The sequence below is a fragment of the Oncorhynchus nerka genome, linkage group LG4 (genome assembly GCF_034236695.1).
Source record: "Oncorhynchus nerka isolate Pitt River linkage group LG4, Oner_Uvic_2.0, whole genome shotgun sequence".
In the NCBI taxonomy this organism is placed as follows: domain Eukaryota; kingdom Metazoa; phylum Chordata; class Actinopteri; order Salmoniformes; family Salmonidae; genus Oncorhynchus; species Oncorhynchus nerka.
In genome coordinates this window covers 65,691,626-65,709,821 of record NC_088399.1, presented here as the reverse complement: position 1 = coordinate 65,709,821, position 18,196 = coordinate 65,691,626, and the positions used below count along the sequence as shown (strand labels likewise).

At 44.3% G+C, this 18,196-nt stretch overlaps 1 protein-coding gene across 1 annotated transcript; it reads right to left on the bottom strand.

Moving 5' to 3' along the window:
- Nucleotides 1-2,100: 2,100 nt before the first annotated feature.
- Nucleotides 2,101-18,085, bottom strand: LOC115129015 (alpha-2,8-sialyltransferase 8F-like). Its single transcript, XM_029659157.2, has 9 exons — nucleotides 17,942-18,085; nucleotides 15,447-15,530; nucleotides 14,810-14,896; nucleotides 14,584-14,728; nucleotides 14,388-14,500; nucleotides 13,646-13,732; nucleotides 4,394-4,511; nucleotides 4,016-4,180; nucleotides 2,101-2,963 (listed from the first exon to the last, which is right to left on the bottom strand). The coding sequence occupies exons 1-9, from the start codon at nucleotides 18,022-18,024 to the stop codon at nucleotides 2,781-2,783; spliced, it is 1,065 nt and encodes a 354-aa protein (XP_029515017.1). The 5' UTR covers nucleotides 18,025-18,085; the 3' UTR covers nucleotides 2,101-2,780.
- Nucleotides 18,086-18,196: the final 111 nt, after the last annotated feature.

The window sequence follows — 18,196 nt, the reverse complement described above, 5'->3', positions numbered from 1 at the left end:
CAGTGAAAAGCATCTCAAATACAATTGGCATGCTGACTGCAGAAATGTCCACCAGAGCTGTTGCCAGAGAATATAATGTACGTTTATAAGCCACCTCCAATGTCGTTTTAGAGAATTTGGTAGTACGTCCAACCGGCCTCATAACCGCAGACCACGTGTAACCATGCCAGCCCAGGACCTCCACATCCGGCTTTTTCACATGTGGGAGTGTCTGAGCAGGTGCTGAGGTGTATTTCTGTCTAATAAAACCCTTTTGTGGAGAAAAACATTTCTTATTGGGTGGGCTTGGCTCCTAAGTGGGTGGGCCTATGCCCTTCCAGGCCCATGCATGGCTGCGCTATTGCCCAGTCATTTATAATCCATAGATTAGGGCCTAATTTATTTATTTAAATTAACTGATTTCCTTATTTGAACTGTAACTCAGTAGAATCTTTGAAATTGTTGCATGTTGCGTTTATAAACCCCGCAAAAAAAGAAACGTCCTCTCACTGTCAACTGCGTTTATTGTCAGCAAACTTAACGTGTGTAAATATTTGTAGGAACATAACAAGATTCAACAACTGAGAGTTCCACAGACATGTGACTAAGAGAAATGGAATAATGTGTCCCTGAACAAAGGGGGTCAAAATCAAAAGTAAGTCAGTATCTGGTATGGCTCCCGGCTGCATTAAGTGCTGCAGTGCATCTCCTCCTCATGGGCTGCACCAGATTTGCCAGTTCTTGCTGTGAGATGTTACCCCACTCTTCCACCAAGGCACCTGCAAGTTCCCAGACATTTATGGGGGGAATGGCCCTAGCCCTCACCCTCCGATCCAACAGGTCCCAGACGTGCTCAATGGGATTGAGATCCGGGCTCTTTGCTGGTCATGGCAGAACACATATATTCCTGTCTTGCAGGAAATCACGCACAGAACGAGCAGTATGGCTGGTGGCATTGTCATGCTGGAGGGTCATGTCAGGATGAGTCTGCAGGAAGGGTACCACCTGAGGGAGGAGGATGTCTTCACACACAGCGTTGAGATAGCCTGCAATGACAACAAGCTCAGTCCGATGATGCTGTGACACACCGCCCCAGACCATGACGGACCCTCCACCTCCAAATCGATCCCGCTCCAGAGTACAGGCCTCGTTGTAACACTCATTCCTTCGACGATCAACGTCAATCTGACCATCACCCCTGGTGAGACAAAACCGCGACTTGTCAGTGAAGAGCACTTTTTGCCAGTCCTGTCTGGTCCAGCGACGGTGTGTTTGTGCCCAGAGGTGACGTTGTTGCCAGTGATGTCTGGTGAGGTCCTGCCTTACAACAGGCCTACAAGCCCTCAGTCCAAACTCTCTCAGCCTATTGCGGACAGTCCGAGCACTGATGGAGGGATTGTAGGCCTGCTGTCCATCCTGTTTCCCTGTAGCGCTGTCTTAGGCATCTCACAGTATGGACATTGCAATTTATTGCCCTGGCCACATCTACAGTCCTCATGCCGCCTTGCAGCATGCCTAAGGCACATTCACGCAGATGAGCAGGGACCTTGGACATCTTTATTTTGTTGTTTTTCAGAGTCAATAGAAAGGCCTCTTTAGTGTCCTAAGTTTTCATAACTGTGACCTTAATTGCCTACCGTCTGTAAGCTGTTAGTGTCTTAACTACCATTCCACAGGTGCATGTTCATTAATTGTTTATGGTTTATTGAACAAGCATGGGAAACAGTGTTTAAACCCTTTACAATGAAGATCTGTGAAGATATTTGGATGTTTACAAATTATCTTTGAAAGGTAGGGTCCCGAGTTTATTTTTGTTCAGTATAGACGTATACAATTTATGTTTCCTATTAAATATAAAACCACATCGTGAAACAACTATACAAATTATGTATAAATAACTTTTAAAGATTCTGTTACAGACAGTCCAACATGTTGCTGTATTGCCCCCTAGCTGTGGAGTTGTTTTAATAGGGGTTAGGGGGTAGGGGTTACAGGTTGTTCAAATCAAATCAATGTTGCTGTAAAAGAGAATGTATTCTCAGTCAACTCACCTGGTAAAATAAGGAATAAATCAATCCAATCATTTAAAAAAGCAAGGTATAGTTGAAAGGGTTTGTGCCCACTGACTGGAGTTGTAGAAACAGGGGCTAGGGTGTAGGGCAGGGTTCGGCGAGTAAAATAAATGTGCCAAGTTTTTTGTAGAAATATATACCTTTAATGTTTGGTCAAAAAACACTACAATCAACAGGAATTTAGCAAAAAAAGACTGTTTAATTTAGAACATCTGTTCCCAATTTTTCCCACGAATAAAGGTCATGTCTCAAAGTAATCAAAGTATGAATGATCGGCTATGAAAAGCCAACTGACATTTACTCCTGAGGTGCTGACCTGTTGCACCCTCGACAACCACTGTGATTACTATTATTTGACCCTGCTGGTCATCTATGAACATTTGAACATCTTGGCCATGTTCTGTTATAATCTCCACCCGGCACAGCCAGAAGAGGACTGGCCACCCCTCATAGCCTGGCTCCTCTCTAGGTTTCTTCCTAGGTTCTGGCCTTTCTGGGGAGTTTTTCCTAGCCACCGTGCTTCTACACCTGCATTGCTTGCTGTTTGGGGTTTAAAGGCTGGGTTTCTGTACAGCACTTTGAGATATCAGCTGAAGTAAGAAGGGCTTTATAAATCAATTTGATTTGATGAAATTACGGTTGTTTTCAAATACATCTTTTGGGGTTTAGTTGTGGTCAATTTTCACGGTATAAATTATCATTTATTTCCAGCCCCCGATGATCCACCTGTTAGGGTGTACAGGGTCCAACATGTAGCTGTAGCGCCCCCTGGCTGTGGAGCTGTAGTAGCAGCAGGAACTCTTCAGGCATGGCGTGCATGAAGTGACTTGGACCAACGTTGTCATAGTAATGATGTGGCAAAGTATTTTTGGATAGATCCAGAGGGAAGGGCCAGAAGCCATACAGATGAACCTGACAAAGAGAGATCTAGACTTAGAAACAAACACACACACACAAACACACACACACTTAATCTCTTAAGGTAGTCGATCATATCCGACTGATTGTGGGTTGGCTGATGACTGTATAATCCGATGCGGGATGCATGCTGTTGTTGAGGCCGGTGCAGCCATGGTCATATGTCTTCTCTGTCACTTCGCCAGGTGACACTCAGTCCTTTTTTCCTGAGCCAACTGCACTCCTTGATGGAAGAGGCTGCACCAGGTGGAACGGTCCGCAGCACCAGGTGGAACGATCCACAGCAACAGTCCAGAGGGAGGCAGGGTTTATCCCACACTTTAGTGAAGTCTTCAAGTGGTCCTTTAGATGCTTTTTCTGACCACCTGCAGAACGACAGCCCAGTTGTACCTGTCATTCACGCACTGAAGCTCAAGGACTCATTCAGATTCAAGCTTTGTGCTAGCTGCTACTAGAGTCCCAGTGTTGCTCCAGAAATAACAGAAGCACGGTGTATATGATCTTCAAAACAACATCTGTTCATGGCCTTTATGGACCTCTCCTAAGCAGAGGTTTAGACATAGGTGGGCCTGGGTGGACACAGACCCACCCACTGGGGAGCAAGGCCCTGCCAGGCTCATCCAATCAAATTGAGCAAAAAACTAAACATAATACATTATTATTACAAAAATACTCCTCAGTCAAAATTTCTGCAAGCCCACCCACAAATGAATTTCTGGCTACGCCCCTGCTCCAAAGCCTTGAGCAAAGTAGACTGTGAACACCTTTGGAAGGTTTTTCTGCAGTATGGCTACCCTGGGAAATTTGTCAACATCATGTGTCAGTTCAATGAGGGGGTGATGGTCAGGGTAACAATTGGCGGTCAGGAACCTTTTGGAGTAGGCACAGGTGTGAGGCAAGTGGCGTGTGCTTGAGCCAGTCCTATGTCTTCCTCCTTTGTGTCCCAACACTGCTGGCACAAGGACATGGAAACGTAGAGTGGGGTGACCCTAGACTTCAGATTGGACAGAAACATCTTCTGAGGCAACACACACACATACTAACACCTGTTCACAGATCTCCAGAGCGGTGCTGGCCAGCATCAGACCAGTAGAGAGCCGTGGGGCTCGTTGCCCTCGACGATGCCAGAACCTGCCCAGCTCAAACAGGTAGTCTGGGTGGAAGAACACCACTTTCTGTTGGGGGCGGGCCTTACGGAGGGCTTGGTACACCTGGGACAGAACAAAGACTGATTAATGACATAACTATCTACTCTTCCCCCCCCCCCAGGATTAAAATGTTAGTTATCCATTTTGTCATTCTTAAAAAGTCTACCCGAGCCCAGACCTTGCCCTAGTAACTGATAAAAAAAATAACCAGTACATTGTATTGTGTCCTGTCGGGCCCATGCCGGGTCGCAGTCTCATCTCATGATAGCAGCTCACCTTGAAGCAGGGGCTGGTCCCAAAAGCAAAAGAGAAGGCTGGCAGAAGTAGATGGGCATGACCGTAGACTGACAGGGCTTCCGCCAGGGGTCCAGGGTTCAGCTGGAGGCCAGGGTACCTGAGTACAGGTGAGTGAGGAGATGGGGGAGGGGAGGAGTGAGGAGATGGGGGAGTGAAGGGAGGAGATGGGGGAGGGGAGGAGTGAGGAGACAGGTGAGGGGAGGGGTTAGGAGCCAAGTGAGGGGAGGAGTTAGGAGACAGGTGAGGGGAGGAGTTAGGAGACAGGTGTTAGTGGCAGTTCGAATGTCTAGAATCGACTTGATGACATCTATTTGAGTTTGTGAAATCATGTTCAAGGCAGAGACAGGTGAGAATTCATCATATATATAGATTATGTACAGTATCAGTCAAAAGTTTGGACACACCTACTCATTCAAGGGTTTTTCTTTCATTTTACTATTTTCTACACAGTACAAATAAGCAAAGAGAAATTAAAGTCCATCATTACTTTAAGATATGAAGGTCAGTCAGTACAGAACATTTCAAGAACTTTGAAAGCTGCTTCAAGTCCAGTCGCAAACACCATCAAGCGCTATGATGAAACTCTCATGAGGACCGCCAAAGGAAAGGAAGACCCAGTTACCACTGCAGAGGATAAGTTCATTAGAGTTACCAGCCCAAATAAATGCTTCACAGAGTTCAAATAACAGCCACATCTCAACATCAACTGTTCAGAGGAGACTGCGTGAATCAGGCCTTCGTGGTTGAATTGCTGCAAAGAAACTACTACTAAAGGACAGCAATAAGAAGAAGAGACTTGCTTGGGCCAAGAAACACAAGCAATGGACATTAGACCGGTGGAAATCTGTCCTTTGGTCTGATGAGTCCGAATTAGATTCTAAAACCTTTTCTAAATTAAATATTGATGGCTATAAGCTAGATAAAGAACGCATAAATCTTTTTTCTCACACAAACTTCCCTTATTTACATATTATTTATCTTTGGTTTTAGGCCATCCTCTTTCAACAACATTTCTGAGTTTTCACAATTTCCCGGGAATCACCAAGTCTGACACAAGGGAAAGCAGCTCCTTCCCCTCTCAAAGGTATGCTAACTGCTTGGCGACATCTCATCGAAGTTGTAACAGCTCAGCCATTTGCCATTAACCACCCGAGCCAAAGCCTGTTCACCCCGCTATCATCCATAAGGCGAGGTCAGTACAGGTGCATCAAAGCTGGGACCGAGAGACTGAAAAACAGCTTCTGTCTCAAGGACATCAGACTGTTAAATAGCTATGACTAGCCGGCCTCCACCCAGTACCCTGCCCTGAATTTAGTCACTGTCACTAGCCGGCTACCACCCGGTTCCTCAACCCTGCACCTTACAGGCTGCTGCTCTCTGTACATAGAAATGGAATCACTGGTCACTTTAATAATGTTTACATACTGTTTTACTAATTGAATATGTATATACTGTATTTTACTGTATTCAAGTCAATGCCACTCCGACATTGCTCTTCCTAATATTTATATATTGCTTTTAAATTGTGTCTGTTGTGAATTGTTAGATACTACTGCACTGTTGGAGCTAGGAACACAATTTTGCTACACCTGCTACCAATACAATTTCATTTGATGTCATTGCTGCCAAACGTGTTTCTAACTTATATTAACTCAGGGGGTTTAATACTTATCTAATACACTAGCGTTTCATTTTCCATTAATTGTAAAAAAAAATAATAAAAAAATACACTTTGACATTACAGAGTATTTTGTGTAGATTGTTGGCAAATATGTTCTTGATGAGCTATTTGGCCTTCCTGTGACATCGGGTGCTGTAGGTGTCCTGGAGGGCATGCAGTCTGACCAGGTTATGCATTGGGCAGACCCACCACCCTCTGGAGAGCTGTGCAGTTACGGGCGGTGCAGTTGCCGTATCAGGCGGTGATACAACCCAACAGGATGCTCTCAATGGTGCATCTCTAAAAGTTTGAGTCTTACGGGCGAAACCGAATTCCTTCAACCTCCTGACGTTGAAGAGGTGCTGTTGTCAGTGATGTGTACGCTGAGGAACTTGAACCACTTCTCCACTGCGGTTCTGTTGATGTGGATGGGGGCGTGCTCCCTGTGCTGTCTTCTGGCACCACTCCGCCAGGGCCCTCACCTCCTCCCTGTAGGCTGTCTCGTCATTGCTGGTAATCGGGCCTATCACTGTTGTGTCGTCCGCAAACGTTATGATTGAGTTGGAGGCATGTGTGGCCAACCAGTCATGGGTGAACAGGGAGTGCAGGAGGGGTGCTGAGCATGCACCTTTGTGGGGCCCCTGTGTTGAGGATCAGCATAGTGAAGGTGTTGTTTCCTACCTTCCCCACCTGAGGGTGGCCTGTCGGGAAGTCCAAGACGCAGATGTAAAGGGCGTGTTCAGACCCAGGACCCCTAGCTTAATAAATCAAATCAAATCAAATTGTATTTGTCACATACACATGGTTAGCAGATGTTAATGCGAGTGTAGCGAAATGCTTGTGCTTCTAGTTCCGACAATGCAGTGATAACCAACAAGTAATCTAACTAACAATTCCAAAACTACTGTCTTATACACAGTGTAAGGGGATAAGGAATATGTACATAAGGATATATGAATGAGTGATGGTACAGAGCAGCATACAGTAGATGGTATCGAGTACAGTATATACATATGAGATGAGTATGTAGACAAAGTAAACAAAGTGGCATAGTTAAAGTGGCTAGTGACATAAGAATGCAGTCGATGATCTAGAGTACAGTATATACATATGCATATGAGATGAATAATGTAGGGTAAGTAACATTATATAAGGTAGCATTGTTTAAAGTGGCTAGTGATATATTTACATCATTTCCCATCAATTCCCATTATTAAAGTGGCTGGAGTTGGGTCAGTGTCAATGACAGTGTGTTGGCAGCAGCCACTCAATGTTAGTGATTGCTGTTTAACAGTCTGATGGCCTTGAGATAGAAGCTGTTTTTCAGTCTCTCGGTCCCAGCTTTGATGCACCTGTACTGACCTCGCCTTCTGGATGATAGCGGGGTGAACAGGCAGTGGTTCGGGTGGTTGATGTCCTTGATGATCTTTATGGCCTTCCTGTAACATCGGGTGGTGTAGGTGTCCTGAAGGGCAGGTAGTTTGCCCCCGGTGATGCGTTGTGCAGACCTCACTACCCTCTGGAGAGCCTTACGGTTGAGGGCGGAGCAGTTGCCGTACCAGGCGGTGATACAGCCCGCCAGGATGCTCTCGATTGTGCATCTGTAGAAGTTTGTGAGTGCTTTTGGTGACAAGCCGAATTTCTTCAGCCTCCTGAGGTTGAAGAGGCGCTGCTGCGCCTTCTTCACGACGCTGTCAGTGTGAGTGGACCAATTCAGTTTGTCTGTGATGTGTATGCCGAGGAACTTAAAACTTGCTACCCTCTCCACTACTGATCCATCGATGTGGATAGGGGGGTGTTCCCTCTGCTGTTTCCTGAAGTCCACAATCATCTCCTTAGTTTTGTTGACGTTGAGTGTGAGGTTATTTTCCTGACACCACACTCCGAGGGCCCTCACCTCCTCCCTGTAGGCCGTCTCGTCGTTGTTGGTAATCAAGCCTACCACTGTTGTGTCGTCCGCAAACTTGATGATTGAGTTGGAGGCGTGCATGGCCACGCAGTCGTGGGTGAACAGGGAGTACAGGAGAGGGCTCAGAACGCACCCTTGTGGGGCCCCCGTGTTGAGGATCAGCGGGGAGGAGATGTTGTTGCCTACCCTCACCACCTGTGGGCGGCCCGTCAGGAAGTCCAGTACCCAGTTGCACAGGGCGGGGTCGAGACCCAGGGTCTCGAGCTTGGAGGGTACTATGGTATTGAATGCCGAGCTGTAGTCGATGAACAGCATTCTCACATAGGTATTCCTCTTGTCCAGGTGGGTTAGGGCAGTGTGCAGTGTGGTTGAGATTGCATCGTCTGTGGACCTATTTGGGCGGTAAGCAAATTGGAGTGGGTCTAGGGTGTCAGGTAGGGTGGAGGTGATATGGTCCTTGACTAGTCTCTCAAAGCACTTCATGATGACGGAAGTGAGTGCTACGGGGCGGTAGTCGTTTAGCTCAGTTACCTTAGCTTTCTTGGGAACAGGAACAATGGTGGCCCTCTTGAAGCATGTGGGAACAGCAGACTGGTATAGGGATTGATTGAATATGTCCGTAAACACACCGGCCAGCTGGTCTGCGCATGCTCTGAGGGCGCGGCTGGGGATGCCGTCTGGGCCTGCAGCCTTGCGAGGGTTAACACGTTTAAATGTCTTACTCACCTCAGCTGCAGTGAAGGAGAGACCGCATGTTTTCGTTGCAGGCCGTGTCAGTGGCACTGTATTGTCCTCAAAGCGGGCAAAAAAGTGATTTAGTCTGCCTGGGAGCAAGACATCCTGGTCCGTGACTGGGCTGGGTTTCTTCTTGTAGTCCGTGATTGACTGTAGACCCTGCCACATGCCTCTTGTGTCTGAGCCATTGAATTGAGATTCCACTTTGTCTCTGTACTGACGCTTAGCTTGTTTAATAGCCTTGCGGAGGGAATAGCTGCATTGTTTATATTCGGACATATTACCAGACACCTTGCCCTGATTAAAAGCAGTGGTTCGCGCTTTCAGTTTCACGCGAATGCTGCCATCAATCCACGGTTTCTGGTTCATTTAATGATGAGATTGGAGGGTACTATGGTGTTGAATGCTGAGCTATAGTCGATGAACAGCACTCTTACATACTGTAGGTATTCCTCTTGCCCAGATGGGATAGGGCAGTGTGCAGTGCGATGGCAATTGCATCGTCTGTGGATTGGTATATAAATTGAAGTGGTCTAGGGTGTCAGGTAAGGTGGAGTTGATATGATCCTTAACTAGCCTCTCAAAGCACTTCATGATGACAGAAGTCAGGGCTATGGGGCGATAGTCATTTACTTCAGTTACCTTTGCTTTGTGGGGTACAGGAACAATGGTGGGCATCTTGAAGCAAGTGGGAACAGCAGACGGGGATAGGGAGAGATTGAATATGTCCGTAAACACTCCAGCCAGCTGGTCTGCGCATGCTCTGAGGATGCGGCTAGGGATGCCGTCTGGCTGGTTTTCCCTTTGTAATCCATTATTTTCTGGAGTTCCTGCCACATGCGTCTCGTGTCTGGGCCGTTGACTTGCGACTCCACTTTGTCTCTGTGCTGACGTTTGCCTGTTTGATTCCTTATGGAGGGAATAACTGCACTGCTTGTATTCAACTGTATTCTCAGTCCCCTTGCTGTGGTTAAGTGCGGTGGTTTGCGCTTTCAGTTTTGCCCGAATGCTGCCAACTATCCGTTTTTTGGTTTGGGTAGGTTTTAATAGTCACAGTGGGAACAACATCTCCTATACACTGGTCACCGTGTCAATGTATACATCAATGTTATTCTCGGAGGCAACCCGGAACATTTCCCAGTCTGCGTGATCAAAACAATCTTGAAGCATGGATTCTGATTAATCAGACCAGTGTTGAATTTACCTTAGCACGTGTAATTCCTGTTTGATTTTCTGCCTATAGAAAGGGAGGAGCAGAATGGAGTTTTGATCTGATTTTCAGAAGGGGGGGTGGGGGACGGCCTTGTAGCCATCCAGGAGAGAGTAACAATGGTTGAGTGTATTTGAAGCACAAGTACTACAGACAATGTGTTGATAGAACTTCTGTAGCATTTTTCTCATATTTGCTTTGTTAAGGTCCCCACCTACAGTAAATGCGGCCTCAGGAAATGTGGTTTCCAGTTTGCACAAAGTCCAGTGTAGTTCCTTGAGGACCGTCGTGGTATTGATTTAAGGCGGATTATACATGGCTCTGACTATAACCGAAGAGAATTCTCTTGGGAGGTAATATGGTCGGGTGAGGTATTCTAAGTCGGGTGAAGAAATAACTTGAGTTCCTGTACGTTATCACAATCACACCATGAGTAGTTAATCATGAAATTCATAACTCATAATTCATAATATCATAACTCATCCAGAACGCCGCAGCCCGTCTGGTGTTCAACCTTCCCAAGTTCTCTCACGTCACCCCGCTCCTCCGCTCTCTCCACTGGCTTCCAGTTGAAGCTCGCATCCGCTACAAGACCATGGTGCTTGCCTACGGAGCTGTGAGGGGAACGGCACCTCAGTACCTCCAGGCTCTGATCAGGCCCTACACCCAAACAAGGGCACTGCGTTCATCCACCTCTGGCCTGCTCGCCTCCCTACCACTGAGGAAGTACAGTTCCCGCGCAGCCCAGTCAAAACTGTTCGCTGCTCTGGCCCCCCAATGGTGGAACAAACTCCCTCACGACGCCAGGACAGCGGAGTCAATCACCACCTTCCGGAGACACCTGAAACCCCACCTCTTTCAGGAATACCTAGGATAGGATAAAGTAATCCTTCTCACCCCCTTAAAAGATTTAGATGCACTATTGTAAAGTGGCTGTTCCACTGGATGTCTTAAGGTGAACGCACCAATTTGTAAGTCGCTCTGGATAAGAGCGTCTGCTAAATGACTTAAATGTAAATGTAAATTAAACATAAACCTATGCCTTTCTTCTTCCCGGATAGTTATTTATTCCTGTCTGAGCTATGTACTGAGAACCCAGCTGGCTGTATGGATGGGGACAGTATATCTGGAGAGATCCATGATTCCGTGAAACAGAGTATGTTACAGTCCCTGATGTCTCTCTATAAGGAGATCCTCACCAATGAGCTTGTCTACTTTATTGTCCAGGGACAGAACATTAACGAGTAATATACTCGGAAGTGGTGGATGGTGTGCACGTCTCCTGAGTTGGACTAGATGTCCACTCCGAATACCTCTTCTCCGCCGGCGGCGTCTTGGAGCAGCCTCTGGGATAAGCTCAATTGCTTTGGGGGGATACGAACAAAGGATCTGATTCGAGAAAATCGTATGTCTGGTCGGAATGCTGGTGAGTTACCGCTGCTCTGATATCCATAAGTTATTTCCGGCTGTATGTAATAACACAAAAAACGCTCTGGGCTAATAATGTAAGAATAATCTGCAAATATAGTGCAATCCAGGTGTGCAAAGCTCTTAAAGTTGCTTAGGAGCTGGCAGCAAAGCTGTCATGTCTGTCTTAAAATGACTCAGTGAGCAGTGAGTCTTTCTCTCTAAGAGCTTTGCATACCTGGATTCCCGATTTATTCTTTAAAAAATACTTCAAGCTCTGTAAAGTTGGTTGTTGATCTTGGCTAGTCTTACCATAGATTTTCAAGACGATTTAAGTCAAAACTGTAACTAGGCCACTCAGGAACATTCAATGCTGTCTTGGTAAGTTGCTAAAGTGTATATTTGGCCTTTGGTTTAGGTATTTATCCTGCTGAAAGGTGAATTTGTCTCCCAGTGTCTGTTGGAAAGCAGACTGAACCAAGTTTTCCTCTATGATTTTGCCTGTGCTTAACTCCATTCCGTTTCTTTTTTATCCTAAAAAACTCCGTAGTCCTTAACGATTACAAGCATACCCATAACATGATACAGCCACCACTATGTTTCAAAAAATGGAGAGTGGTACTCAGTAATGTCTTGTGTTGGATTTACCCCAAACATAACACTTTGTATTCAGGACAAAAATCGAATTGTTTTGCCACATTTTTTGCAGTATTACTTTTGTGCCTTGTTGCAAACAGGATGCATGTTTTGGAATATTTTTATTCTATACAAGCTTCCTTCTTTTCACTCTGTCAATAAGGTTAGTATTGTGGAGGAACGACAATGTTGTTGATCCATCCACAGTTTTCTCCTATCACAGCCATTACACTGTAACGTTTTTAAAGTCACCATTGGCCTCATGGTGGAATCCCTGAGCTGTGTCCTTCCTGTCCGGCAACTGAGTTAGGAAGGACGCCTCTATCTTTGTAGTGTAATTAAAAACGTAATCATGCTCAAAGAGATATTCAATGTCAGTTTAACAATTTTAAAAAAAATGTTTCTACCAATGGGTTCTCTAATGCACATAGAGTGAGTCCATGCAACTTATTATGTGACTTTAAGGACATTTTTACTCCTGAACTTATTTAGACTTGCCATAAAGAAGAGGTTGAATACCTATTGACTCAAGACATTTCAGCTTTTGATTTTTTATCCATTTGTAAAAATGTTGAAATACGTAATTCTGCTTTGACATTATGGAGATGTTGTGTAGGCCAGTGACAAACAAATTTAAATTTAATCCATTTTAAATTCAGGCTGTAACACAACTACATTTGGAAAAAGTAAATGTGTGAAACAAACCAATGCCTGGCTTGAAAACAAAAATCTAAACAAAAATTCCATAGTATGTAACACTTGCATATATATTTACAACTAAAAAGCAAATGCGACACATCACTTTATCTAGCTAGCAACATAGCGAGTTACAGTAGTTAATGTAACTAGCTATGTCCTACCTTTTCAACAGATCGGTTTTGAGTCCCTTAGCTAGCTAGCAAGCTCTCTCCAATTTGTCAACGCAATACAAGGTTTACTTTCAACACTCGTCTTGGCCCAGACTCTCGTTTACACTTTTTGACTGTTGGCTCTCCGATGTTCCCTGTTTCTTTGTGTTAGATGGGGTCCGAGCTGCCTGGGACAGGTTGTGTGCTACCCGTCCTTGCTATATTGTCATCGACGTCCCATTCATAACCATTTGAATCTGTCTGAGCTGGCACCGCCTCCAAAAACTTGTCATTCATTATGCGCAGCAGTAAATCTGGCATGAAAATCCAAACCAACAGGGAGGCGCAATATTGTTACTGTTGAATCACATTGGATGACAACGAGATTTTAAACAGAAACAAAAGACAAAATATTACATATTGCCGCTTTAATAATTTCTTTGTGGATTTTGATTAGTGCTTGGGGTTATTGTTTTGCTGGAAGATTCACTTTTTGCCTAGGCTGACAGCTTCCTGGCAGAGGCAACCAGGTCTTTGGCTAAAATGTCCTGATTCTTGGTAGAGTTAATGATGCCGTTGACCCTAACAAGGGCACCAGGACCAGTGGAATCAAAATAGGCCCATAACATCAAAGATCCACCACTGTATTTTACTGTAGGTATGAGCTACTTTTCTGTGTAGGCTTCTTTTTCATGTCATCTGACCATACTGCAGCACTGACTGGTAACTGCATCAGCACTATGATTGGAACCAGTGCTTCGGTCAGATGACATGAAAATAGAGCTCTTTGTCTGTATCTGATCATGTGTATTGATAGAGTATATACCTTTTATTGATCTGGGAAGGGTTGGCCGTTATGAGGTCTGTCTTCACTCCCACGTCATAACTCTTGTTGATAGGAGCCAGGTTAAACCTGTCAACAACAACAATAACAACAATAACAATCACACAACAGTACAAACAACTACGATCAGAAACAGCAATGTAAACGACAACATTCACACAACATTCACATTACATTATTCAACCATACACGACCTAACAACATTCACACAATATTTTTTTATTTTACCAGGTAAGTTGACTGAGAACACAATCTCATTTAGAGCAACGACCTGGGGAATAGTTACAGGGGAAAGGAGGGGGATTAATGAGCCAATTGTAAACTGGGGATTATTAGGTGACCGTGAATGGTTTGAGGGCCAGATTGGGAATTTTAGCCAGGACACCGGGGTTAACACCCCTACTCTTACGATTAGTGCCACGGGATCTTTAATGACCTCAGAGAGTCATTACAAATAATAACTGAAAAGAGCGCCATGTACAAATTGGTGATGGACTCAGACAGAGGTAGTGGTTTCGATAGGAAGAAATAACTTTCAAACAACATTATAAACAACAGTATTCACACAACGTTCCCAGAATATCCACAGAAGGTTCACACAAGATTATAAACAACAACAGTCACACATCACATCAAAGTTTAACACTACACAACAGAACTACATTGCTATAGATTACTACCAACAATGGATTGATTGATTGATAGATAATGTTGTTGCTGATACCTGATGACATAGTCAGAATTGTCGATTTCCGCTCCACAGCTGCTGTTCTGCAGGATTCCTCCACTTCCCACCACGGCACAACGACTCAACGAACCTTTACTCCAGGGTACAGTCTATACACACACACACCATGCTGGTAAACCACGCTCGTGTGATACATTTTTCGGAGAAATGTAAGACTTGGCTACACACACACCTGTGGCAGCATCTCCCATAGTGCTTGGTCCACCTTTCTCTTCATCCTCCTCTCTACCTCGTAGGTCAGACTCTGGTTCTGAATGGTGTTCTGTCTGGTCACCATCAGCCTATCATACGCGTTACAGCATGACCACAACTCTGTCCTGGGGTGGGGAGGGGGGGCATTATGTTTGTTTGAGGTAAACGTAAGACTGAGCAAAGGGGTGTGTGTATGTGTGTCTCACCTGTGTAGTTCTCTGTGTGTGAGGTTGAGTCTCCAAGGACAGTCCATCAGATCTCTCACCTCCTGAGAGAACAATCCAATGTCTACTCTGACACACACACACACACACACACACACACCAGCCAGGTCACTCCAGATCCAATGCAATGTTTGATGTTTGTCCAGATCGCCACGATGTCAAGAGATGCCTTCAATACCGATCACTAGCTGCAATGTTGAGCTCAATTACCATCAAGTAGTCTTGCAGCAATGCGGATGACGGATGCTCATTTTTAAAATATTTTTTATTCCCTAACCCAAACCTTACCCCTGAACTTCAGTTTAGGCATTCATTCAGATTGGTTAACCTGTTAAAACACAACCTTTGGACAAACGTGGACAAATATAGAATACTGAAATCAGACCGTGTCAAACTATGAGATCTTGTTACACACAGACACACGACTCATAGATGGAGAACTTGTTGGATCAGGATGGATTGTCTGGTTGATCTGATCAGAACTACATGCACTAGCATGAAACATAGTAAGAGCAAGTCAGGCGAGGGAGAAACGACACCTCTCTCGCTCGATTAGCTGACATCATGGTGTGAGCTGACATCATGGTGGGATCCTAATAAAATTCTAAATTCTACCTACTGTTTCATAGTAGTCATGGTCACCAGTTTCTCTCTCAGTCTCCTGCACTGCAAACTCTTCTGGACAGAGTCCAGGAACTCATCTCTGCAAAACACACATGCAAACACACAGTTATCAAGACTCCAATGAACATTCAACCATTTTAGCGCCGAAAACCGTCCCAGCACAGAGGGCTCATTTGTAATGGCTGGAATGGAATGAATGGAACCCAGTCAAACATGTAGTTTCCATATGTTTAATATGATCCATATTTTCCATTCCAGCCATTACAATGAGCCCATCCTCCTATAGCTCCTCCCACCAGCCTCCACTGATGAGTATGTTTTTTCGTCAAGAACGCATACTGGAAGAAAGTCCTCTGATGGCTGCTAAATAATGTTGTATAGAGTCAGATAACGGGTCACCTTACAGATCACCTGACTTAGAAGCCATCTTAGTTCAGGAAGTTGTATAAATCTGGGTAAAAAGTTCTGAATCCTGTAATTTTTTATACTTTATCATTTTTAATGGTTACTTTGAAGAATTTTAAAAACAATTTGTTTGTTAATTTTGCTAACAGATTTGTTATCAACAGAGACCACATACACAAACTTTAAATAATTGATTTGAATCCACAAATCACATTACATAAGGTTTTAAACTTTTTTTTTTTTTTTACTAGGCAAGTCAGTTAAGAACAAATTCTTATTTTCAATGACGGCCTAGGAACAGTAGGTTAACTGCCTGTTCAGGGGCAGAACGACAGATTTGTACCTTGTCAGCTCGGGGATTCGAACTTGCAACCTTTCGGTTACTAGTCCAACGCTCTAACCACTAGGCTACCCTGCCTGAAGGTCTTTGTATGCATGGACACTTAAGGATACAGAAAGCACCTTCTCCAAACAGCTGAAACAGAGCAGTACCTAGCCAATTGCTTTGCCAAACCATCTTTGCCAAACCATCTTTGGCAGGCCTGCAATCTGGAGGCCATATAACGTAAGCCTATGTACATGGCCGAGACTGCCAAATGTGACTTGATTCAGGAAACTAGACGTATGTCGCATGTCACTACTTCACAGGAGAGCCATTTCAACGTAAATGCGTTTTTTGGCAGAAATGCATTCTGGAACATGTGAACTTTCATGTGCCTTAATAGCAAACTTGTATGCCATCTGTAAATATGAATACAATTGTTAAATTACGAACCTAGTTGGTTAAGCCACAGAAGAAGAAAAAACAGCCTTCCCACTAGCCATGATTGGTTGAGATAATGAGTGGGCTGGACATGCCGAGAGATGAGTTCAGATTGGTCTGCCATGTTGCCCGCTTCTGTCTATTTGAGCTGGTCAGTATGTGTAGGTAATCCTGTCCGACGTGGCATTTTAAAAATATATATCATGTGGTAGAACTGCATAAGTGTTGCTCCTCAACTGTAGTGTATGATATACCATTATTCTAGATATACAATTTTCTAGTCTACCTTTATCCAATGTAAAAAATACAATTTCAAATGTTGCTACATAACACCGAATCGATCCGGTCGGCCACGAATCAGTGCTCCTAGCTTGCACATATATCAAAGCAATGGTGGCCCGTCCATTAGGGTGTTAGGGGCGGTGCCCCACTTGTGATTAGTCAAAAAAAGAACAAAATATAAATATGTAAAAATATATATATTTTCATACTGAGTGTACAAACATTAAGAACACCTTCCTAATATTTAGTTGGATTTCACAGGTGACATCAATAAGGGATCATAGACTGACCAGGTGAATCCAGGTGTAAGCTATGTCATGGTAAGAGCCGGTGTTGCTAATGTTTTGTACACTCAGTGTATATTATATAATTCAAGGATTATGATTCAAATGTCCATAAAAGTGTGGTTAATTTGTGTCCATTTTATGGTTTCAATACAAGCTGTTAATTTACCTACTGCTCTGCCATCAGCAGACCTGCCACCCAGTGCTTGGATTGATGGCACTAAAGAGCAAATCGCAATGAACTGGTAAATAAATAATCATGACAGTCTATTGGTAGCTTGGGCCCGACATCCATATCTATCAACAGTCAAAGGACAGAGGGATACACTAACTGGAACCTTTTCACCCCCCATGGCTCTGTGCCGAAATCGCAAGAACGTTATGTAAACACCAGCCCGAGAGGCTTGTATGAAACCCAAATAAAAAGGTAGTGACTTTGTCAGCTGCTACAGAATCACACAGTGTTCACAGAACGCCATCAATACGGTACAACAGTGAATAATCAGTGTGTCTTCAGTTATTGTGTCTCCAGTCTGGCATTAATCATTATCAACAGATAAGGCAATAATCCATAACAGTCAGCTTCAAGCCTAGTGACCATGATCATGCACACTGAGAGTCACAAACAGAACACGGGAAATGATGTGTATTACAGAAAGTTTAAAAAATGCTGAACATTGTGTTGATCACTCGAAACTAAATCACTCTTAAATGTCCCCATTACACACACGCACATACACAGTATTACAAACATACCTTTGGTGTTGGTAGTAGTCTATGAGTGTTATAGACAGGAGAGTTCCAGAGCAGACCAGAATGAATAGAACCAGGTAACGCATTGTTACAACAGGTCACCGACTGAATGACAGCACGACGACTACACTGTCTGTCCATCAGGGAGGGAATAGAGGGAGGGAGGAGAGTCTGAGGGGAAAGGAGGAGAGCTGTGTGTTTGTGTGTCAAGTGAAATTTTATTTGTCTCGTGCACACAACAGGTGTACAACAGGTGTA